Source organism: Vidua macroura, chromosome 4 (genome assembly GCF_024509145.1).
Source record: "Vidua macroura isolate BioBank_ID:100142 chromosome 4, ASM2450914v1, whole genome shotgun sequence".
NCBI lineage: Eukaryota > Metazoa > Chordata > Aves > Passeriformes > Viduidae > Vidua > Vidua macroura.
Window position 1 is genome coordinate 50,784,918 of NC_071574.1, and position 9,504 is coordinate 50,794,421.

General features: G+C 41.2%; 1 protein-coding gene across 12 annotated transcripts; it reads right to left on the reverse strand.

Moving 5' to 3' along the window:
• Window positions 1–3,702: 3,702 nt before the first annotated feature.
• RHOH (ras homolog family member H) lies at window positions 3,703–8,852 on the reverse strand. 12 transcript variants are annotated; one of them, XM_053976795.1, is made up of 3 exons: window positions 8,656–8,852; window positions 4,611–4,686; window positions 3,703–4,518 (listed from the first exon to the last, which is right to left on the reverse strand). In XM_053976795.1, the coding sequence occupies exon 3, from the start codon at window positions 4,297–4,299 to the stop codon at window positions 3,724–3,726; it is 576 nt and encodes a 191-aa protein (XP_053832770.1). In that variant the 5' UTR covers window positions 4,300–4,518; window positions 4,611–4,686; window positions 8,656–8,852; the 3' UTR covers window positions 3,703–3,723. The 12 variants fall into 12 exon arrangements, 10 of the variants coding, with proteins under 10 accessions (XP_053832770.1, XP_053832765.1, XP_053832768.1 ...); XM_053976790.1 differs by lacking the exon at window positions 4,611–4,686 and adding an exon at window positions 5,847–6,105; XM_053976793.1 differs by lacking the exon at window positions 4,611–4,686 and adding an exon at window positions 5,847–6,108.
• Between the last annotated feature and the right edge of the window lie 652 nt (window positions 8,853–9,504).

Sequence of the window (9,504 nt, forward strand, 5' to 3'; positions counted from 1 at the left end):
GGAAAGGCTGAGATGTCGAGAGTGCTGACATTTCTTTTTCCTTCATATCTGATCCCTCTGGTGACTTCTTTTATAATGGTGCCATATAAACACATTTTGTGTTTATATTAACGTGTCCCTTAAACACATTTTCTTTATTAACACAAGCATCAGCTAGTTTGTGTTCAGAGACTTTAGTAAACACAGAGTACCCACAAAAATTGCACAAAAACTTGCAAACTGTTAATTACAAATATCAGGCAAAACAATATCAATTATATCTAGCAAGCTTGAATAATTTGCCATATGAAAAATTGGGGGGGCAAGAGTGATGATTTGAAACATATTTTTACTACTTGTAGAAAATATTTATATTGTGTGCTGCATATCACGTAAGTTTAAAAGCCTGGGAAATCTGTATTTAAAATAATCCTTTTTTAAAAAAAAAATTAACCTGTTTTAATAGCAAGCAAAAAGAAGATTAGCAACAGAACAACAAACTGAAAGGGATCTGTTTGAGAAGATGGAAGGAGAATATTTGGGCAAGGTCTCTTCCCTCAGCTGAAAGCTTGACCCAGCTGAGGCAGGGCTGCACATTTTTTCTGTTTTGCTGTTTTTCAAAGCAAAAGAAGATGAAATTCCACATGTGTAATTTTAATGTATTTTAAATACCAGAGCCAGATTTTAACCTCTGAACAGTACCCAGGGACCCTGTTACCCAAGTAAAGACAAGGGTTTCACGGGAGACCTAAGTAGTCCCTCGTTGTTCCCACCACAGAGAACAGGGCTGCAGTTGTGCAAACCACAAACCCCAATATACCACTTGGCCAAATCTTCATCTGAGTTCTACTGCGCCTAGATTTCAGCCTCTGTTTTGGGGTTGCCACACTTTTTGAGCACATCTGTTCTATAGCTCAGGGAAAACTGCATAATTACAGGCACTAAAATATATGTGTTTCACAGTTTGCTCCCAGTAAAAAGTGCCTTTTAGCTTTGAGAGTCTGAAAATAACCAAGCTGTGAAAATTTGAACTGTTTTTCTCACAGAGCACAAAACCAAAATCCCCATTACTTTACACTCTTTCCAAATTGATTTTAAAAATCAGCTGGCTTCCAGTGGCCTCACACTTTGCACTGGCTCTAGAATGCACATTCAAGAGTATATCAAGCCATCCCTAAATTTTGTGTGTATCCTGTATCATCAGTTCAGACATCTCAAAGAAGCCTATCCACCTGGCTTCACTGAATTGCAACAGACATCGATTTCTTAATTTTGTAACACACCATAACAAGTTTTGTGAAGCCAGTACAGATGAGATGAGATTCTCAGTTACAGTATGATTCTGAAGCACATTTTTGTCTGGCTTCATCTGTGATAACAATTCTGTGGAGCCTTTTGGTGCCCGAATGTGGCACTTTGCGGTAGATACCACAACACAGCATTCTCACCTGGTGATTACTGCTCTTCAGCACATAAAATCTGCATGAACTGTTGTAAACAGACTTTAACCCACTGAGGAAAAAAAAAAAGAGACAATTGAATAGCGCATTCTGGAAAAAATATGTCTTAGAAATATTTGAAACCAGGTATTAAATCCATTAGTGAAGTAGGGAACATAACAAAAATGTCCCCAGTTGTAACAGATTTGAAAATTCATAACATGACATTTTTCATGCAATCTTTAATGTTCAAACTGTAACAATGGCTACTTTTAAATTAGAGTTACAAAACCTAAGACTTCCCGTGGAGAGGTGTTGCAAGAGTTGACATGTAGAAGTATATTTCTCCCAAAAGCCAAAAGATTTTTAACCAAGGACCACAAATACTTGGCCACTTGTGTAACTCTACACAAGTACAATGCCATTCAGATTCTTTTACAAATATGTCAGTTTTAGTGTTTCAGTAACAAATCAACACTTGAGATGAAAGAGAAGTAAGAAAGAGAAGAATTCAGGGAAGATGGGTGGTGACAGAAGTCCCTGTCTTGTGTGCTCAGGTGCAGAAGTTTGTAAAGATTTAAGGCTGATATAAAAATATGAGACCAGGATGAGATGAGATCTCAAATGAGACCAGGATACTTTTATGATCAGAAGCCTTCCCTACAATCAGGTTGATGAGCAGTAAATATTCAACAGTCTAAAAGCTGGAAGGACAATCACAACACCAGGTGTTCTGTGTCTCACTGGTAATCAAGGCACCCACAGTGTAAATACTTGCTCACCTACATCACAGGTGAAATAATCCTACTGTGCTATGTGCCACCTTTAATGGCACCACACTATAAGCCCCTCAAAGCTAGTTCCTAGCTAGCTGAAGGACAGGAAAAGGGACAAAGAAAATCTTAGCTGCTCTAAGAAATTCTCTTGGGATGAGACAAATCTGCAAGACCTGAGAGGGGGTGCAGGACAGAGGGGACAGATAATATGAGAAGGAGGGAACCACTGCAATTCACAAGGAATGTACAGCATCGTGTCTTGAGCCCACTTCATCTTCTAGCAGAGTTCTCTTACACACCTAAAGTTTCCATTTCCTTATCCTGCCTTTCTGTGAAGAAGGGTAACTTGGCCCCAGTACATACATCAGGATTTGGCTCCTAGACTTGACAAGCTCCCCACGATGTAAAGCCTGTTTCAGTCTTACTTGGATACAACATAGGCAGTTATACTTAGCAGGCAAACTCAAAAAAAAGAAGTCATTTAGCCATTCTAAAGACACCCATTCAAACTTGCTATGTACTCAATATTTTACTAATGTAGGTGACTGGTTTCACTAAAACCACTGCTTTGAAAAAAAGTGTACTACAAATATGTGAGAATATAAGTGCTCATGAAAAAATATCTTCCATCTCTAGAGACTGAAATCTTTTGTCTCCAGAATTACAGCAGGGACAACAGAGGTGATGGTAGCACAGATTCATCCCTGCCAGCCCAACCATATGTCCAAACCAACCCTGACTGCAAGCCCTGAGGTTGTGAGCCAGTGAAGTCTAGGAAGAATCAGATTAGTTTCCCACCTTTGACCACATTGTTGAGGAACAATATTAAGGTAACAAATCTCACAAAACTGCAGGAGACAGCTGTCAAATGTCACTAAGTTTTGATTACTCCTATGCTGGACATACTGATGACTGTTATGCAATGACTCAGGCATGTCTAAGGCTTGCCTGCAGGCCATTTATTATGTGGATAGGACAGTTCATTCCTGTGGTTAGCTAAAAGGAGAACCTCCAAAATATTAAAACAAACTTTTGTGATTTTTCAACAATATATCCAAGAGTCCTCTAAATAAAACACACATTGGTCAGGTTTTATATACTACATTCTTAAGTAAAAAAAAAAAAAAAAATCCACAAAGACAGAAGTGGAGGCTGATCCAGGCAGAATTTTGTCATTAAATAAATGCAGATGCAGACAAACCAACAACTGAGGAACATTGACAGAAACAAAACCAAAATCAATACTGCTGTTATCTGCAGATCTGCAGGCCAGGCCTGCTGCAGTTCAGGCTTGCAAAGTTCAAACACAGACTTGCGAATAAGGGTATGCACCTTTCCTTTTTTTAGATAGCGCCCATGTGTTTTGGAGGGAAGAGGATCAGATAAAGAGCACACCTGTCCCACAAGAAGCACCTGCACTGTGGTCCTGCCAGGAGCCCACCTTTGATTCACCTCCCATTCTCTCTGCTGCAGCGTCTTTGTGAGAAAACAGAAAGAACAAAGGTGAGCAAAACCACTGCTGACAGTCCTCAAAAGATCTTGCACTCATTAATGGAGAAGAGCTTCCGCCTGTTCTGCCTCTTGGCTTGGTTGACCGCTGTCCGCACAGCGTACTCAAACACCTGCTGCACGCCCCTGTTGCTGAGGGCAGAGCACTCCAAATAGCCTTTGGCTCGCACAGCCTGGGCCAGCCGCTTTCCATCTATAGGGCTGATGCAGGCAGAACTGTAGGGACCCATGTCACGCTGGTCAGTCTGAGTGGCCACCACCAAAACAGGGATGCGGGGCAAATGGCTGCGGATCTCGCTGATCCATTTGTTCCTCAGGTTCAGAAAGGAATTATGGTTTGCCACCGAGTAGCACATTAATACCACATCTGCCTGTTGGTAGGAGAGGGGGCGAATGCCTTTAAAAGCATCACTGCCAGATGTGTCCCAAAGACCTAAGCTGATCTGTATGCCATCCATGAAGACATCCACTCCAGTATTTTCATATACAGTGGGTCTGTAGTCATCTGGAAAAGTCTCAGAGGTGAAACGGACCAAGAGAGATGTTTTCCCAACGGCAGAGTCTCCCACCAGAACACACTTGACTGAATCCAACATTTTATTAACGTCCAAGGCCAAGAGTGTGGTCTCTGTGCAGCAGGAGCAGGATGGAGAGATGCAGTGGCCTTAGAGGCCTCCTATATAACTTCCATTTAGCGAGAAACCATCCAAATCTCTTTACTTCTTATGACTTGATTCCGCCACTTGAGACTAAAATTTCATTTTCTCCCACATGACTCTGTCGGTTTTAAATCTTCAGTGAGTCAAATGACGTTTCTGGAAAGTAAAAATAAAATGTAACATTTATAACACACAGAGAACAAACCATTCCTCATCAAAGAGGAATTCCTCATTCCTCATAAAGATACCTGGACACGTCTTTGGACAGGCATGGCAAGTATCCCCTACTGAGGATGATGAACTTTTCCATTTCCTCCCAGCCAGCTGTGTGTGCAACAGCCATTTGCATAAATAACCTTCTTGTTGCTCCACGGGGGCTAACGCTCTTAGCACTATTACCATTTTCCACTGCCACAAGCTATTTTTTCCCTCCAATTGTCTAGAGACTAATAAAATTAATTTAACTTTGGTATAACTGCTACTAGTATGCTGTGAGACATTCCCTGCCTCTGACTTTCACCAAGACTGACAGAATCCTGAATCCTTAAATGATCAGTTCAGATTCCCTTGAAAATGTAGCCATGCTCTCTAGAGGTAGTCAGGAGAAAAAAGCTCTTTGCTAACCAATTTGACTATTTAAACAATCCTATAGGAAACAGTAACACAGAACGACTTGTGACAATGAGGAAGCAAAGACTTCAGGAGTGAATCTCAAGTCACATGAACCCAAACAATTTTTAAAAGCAAAGAAACATTCACAGAAAAAAAAAAAAAAAACAAACCAAAAAGAGGTTAATTTTTTTCTTACAAATTGCTTTCAACAATCAAGACACACAAGCCAAAGAAAGCCCCACTACCGATGCTTGCCCCAGTCAAAATTTCATTTGAAGGGAATATAACTGTCCTGGCATTTACTCTCTTGTAAAACTGAACTAAGAGTACTCTTCAGAGTATGTAATTGCTTTTGAGCTCCTGCCAGCATTCAGTCAAATTTTCCTATTTTGAAAGCATTTGTTTCTTCCCCACTAACTGTGTGCAAGATTCACTGCTCACACAGGGTGACACACAAGATGCTCCAAAAATCACTAACAGCAAAACTGAAGACAAATTAGTTCTGATGAACAAGAGTAATTAAAAAGAAAGTATCACTGCATAATTTCAAAATGCCATGTATTTGTTACATAAATAATATATTTCTGTTTCCTTCATATATGTAGAGAGACATCACAGCTGAAGGCTATTTGCACAGAAATAAATGATGGCCACAAAGGGCATTTACTGTATTTTACTGTAACACTCTCCACTTTCAGTACCCTAACACACCACCTCCCTCCCCCTTTATTTCTAGTACACTCCACAAAGCTTTGGCTTACTCCACAAAGTGGGGAAAACAAAGGAAAAGTGCTAGATGAGCTTAGAGAGAACATTTCACAGGTACCGACAACTGCTATTGGCTTTCATTTTGTGTGGAGGCCATGCCCTACCTCCTCTTGTGCTGCTGGCACACCTGCATCTCTCCCACCAGATGGCCCGGCTGAAGGAGGTGTGTGGCCGGAGCACATCGCTTTACAGAGGTGGCACCAGGTCTGGGGGCTGTCCCTGTGCCTGCTCGAGTTACGGTATCTACAGGAGTCATTGCAACAGACGGTGCTTCCTGGCCTGCCGGCGAGACCGCGCTCTCAGCGCTGCCGCTCGCTTCTAGGAAGTGGGATGGAGGCTGAGGCTGCTTCACGGCATTCCTGGCTGCTGGGAAACAGGCTGCTCTGTGAATTTAAGTTTTAGTGGCAGCAGAAGAAAATTTGCTTTTAAAGATTCATTAGGTCTAACTCCACTCGCTCGCCTTCTCTGTTCTCCAAACAAGCTCTCAAGGGAACTAAACAAGACCTTTACAGAACACATCTATGAAAAATTCAAAAAGCATATGTGGGATAAACGTTCATTGCTTATATGAATAATAATCTCTCTTGCAGAGGATTCTATTTCAAAATTGGGTCAGCAATATAGTTTGAAAACACCTCAATTTCACCACAAGACAGTAGTGTCCTATTCAGACAAAGTTGCATATTCTCAGGAGAAAGTTTCCAAGTACCAACTATCCTTTTCAGAACAAACATTTCTTTGGTGCGAGTAGTCCTCAGTGCCTTCAGGTTCATTATTTTGTGCACATTGGAATGTGGGGGGAAAAAAAGGATGCCCAAAGCATGACTTTTGAAATTTCATAAATGCCAAAACAGAGAAAGACATAAAAGGATTGTTCTGGCACTCAGCTTGTTGATTATTTGTTATTATGCTGGTTATTTTGAAAGAAAGTATAAAAATTAGACTGAAAGAGATATTAAGGACTAGTGAATACGGCTAGTTGACAGACAATAACAGAAGCTAAAATATTCCACTGTGACAGTGCAGAATTGTTTTGCACTGGCTCTCAAAGCAAATATTGTTCTACATTCCATCAGTCAATAATAAAAAACCCTGGTATATAACAAAGTCCATATTGTGATCCTGTGGACAAATTGCCCTCAATGGCCCTGGTTTTGCATTTGTTAACAACAATTCATGTGCCTCCATCAGGATTACATATGTGCATATTGAAGTATTACCTGTAATTAGGCACATAGCTGGTCCTTGTTGCAGCCTCAGGGTAAAAGTAGCATTACTGTATTAAAATAATTACACAAGTTCACCTCTCTGGATGGAAAACACTTGATTAAGCATCAATAAAAAGCAGTGTCCTTTAAAGAACAGTACGTCAAAGTGTCCTTTAAAGACAGTACTGGGTACTTCTGTGCCTCAGTATACAACCAGTTTTATAAATATTTACAAAGGTTTTTGTCCCTTTCCCTCATATTCTGTCTTGGTCTGACAGCACAGTGTGCTACAACCATTACAAGATTGCAGAAAATCTTCTGATCACAAATCAGAGATGGAGTCTAAGCTGCGGAGGCTTTTTTTTTCCTCCAAAAACTTGATTTTCAAAAATTTACTGACTTCATTAAGATCATTTTGTATATGGAATTCAATATATAAACCTGTATCTTCTTTTACGCTTTTTTTTTGTTTATACTTTCATCACTCATAACAATAGAAGATATTCTTTGAATAGTAAGGTAAGAGCTTTTATTAAATCACTAGGTATAAGAATGCATGTCTTATTCTTGTGTGGTCATGCTTAGTAGTGATCTTTAGTAAACTTCAGGTTTTGTCCTCTCTGTCTTTGGAATACAGGCACTAGTGTGTTGTTACAGAGATCTCGGACTTCACTGATGATGTGAGCACAAGAAGCCCTACAACAGCTGCTCTTTGGCAGTGTCTGACCTGCACCTCAGTAATCTCATGCAGGTAAAATGCCTCACACTTGATCGTGGCTGAATACAATTCGGAGAAGGTGAGTGGGGTTGCCAACCTGCAATGGGATGGGATGAAAAGCAGAGAACAGCAGCACTGAGCTCTTTGCAGGTAGAGGATTCAAGTGAACATACATCCCATGAAAAATGAATCTGGTATTTGTAGAGAGAGCTGTACCAACAAAGGAAAGCAGGACTACTGTGTCAAAAGGGGTAAGTTTATCAGCTGAACCAAATGGGATTTTCATTTATGCCAAGAATATCTCTGGCATCTACTATAAGATCATTGTGAGCATGACTCGCTATGGCTAAACATCTCCAGGTGATGGACAGCACCTTATAGGGGAAAATAAAAACAGTCAGGAACTTCCAGTTTCAAAACCTGTCTTAGATACTGATAGTGCACACTCAGGTAGGCTGGAATTTCAATGGAATTAGCTCATACATAAACAAACCATGCAGGCAAACAACCAGCTTTTTAGATCAGTCACAAAATGCTTCAGAGAGTTAAAGCAGTTAACATGCTAACTATTATTGCCATTATCTACTCCCTACCTCAATTATATCTCAGCAGAGTTCCTGTTTATGTCAGGATAACAGCAGATTAATTTTTCAGTTTGAGCACTGTATATGCTAGTTCTTGAAGAGACTTGACATGGCAAGGAAATTTAAATATTTAGACTAATAGAAGAGGTTGAAACCACAGGAGATACTTCCACTAGCTGTGCAATGCTTGAATGTACATACTGTCTTTGCCTACCTACTCTACTAAGTCCCACCTCACACAGAGGTGGGGTCTGCAAAACAGCGCCTACAGTTCTTCTCCAGTGTGCTGACTGTAACCACTGCTCCTTCCAACTGCACCACAGATACATAAGAACTCTCCTCACATCCCTTAGCTAAACACCCTCAAGGAGAGGAAGGAGGCACAAAGACTACCTTCACTGACCAGAAGAGTGTGCAGCTTTGCACCTTCACCTCCTTGGACACAGTGGGCACCGCAGGGCATGGACAGGGCCTGAGAACAACTCCTGCAAGCAGAAGAAGGAGGAGGAGGAGGAAGGCTGGCAGGAATCAACACAGGGCAGAGACGCTGTTGCCTGGTTAGTGACAGCACCCAGAATATGCAGCCCCTGTGACACAGAAAGTGTGGCTGTTGTGAATCCAGTTTGGACGCTCTGCTAGGTCACCAGGTTGTCAAGGTCACAATACCTGGTTTTCAGCTCTGTGGATGAAGTGTACTTGCTCCATTCAGATACAGACCTCCAGACTGCTTCCACAGCACAGGTCTCCTGAAAACTAATCCATCAGCTGCAGTCCCTCTGGAGACTGTAAGCAAATAGCTTCTTGCTGCACCTGTCATGCATTCACTCAGCTGATTCTCTGACACCTGCATTAGCTGCCTCTTGTTTTCTTAACTCCTTTCAAGACAATTTTGATCTATAGCCCTGTCTTGCCAATCAGCCTCCCTCCACCTCAGAGAGTGTCAGCGTTTCAGTCCATAGTGGCATTCAGTGGTGGCACCACTGGTTCACAGCCTGTACCTTTGTAAAGTGCTGCATCTTTTCTCCAGACTACTCCACCAAAAAAATCTCCATTGAACTCATTCACTTCTTAAGTTGGCTACCACAGGGGTCATCACTATTCCTTGGCCCAAGAGCAAGATGGCAGGTTGTTCTTGGCAGAATAATTCAGCTGTCTGATATATTTGTAATACTGACAGATTAATAGCCAGATTATCCTTCAAGGTGCTTTTATATTTTAAAGAATTGAAAGGATGCTTAGAAGCTTGGATGAG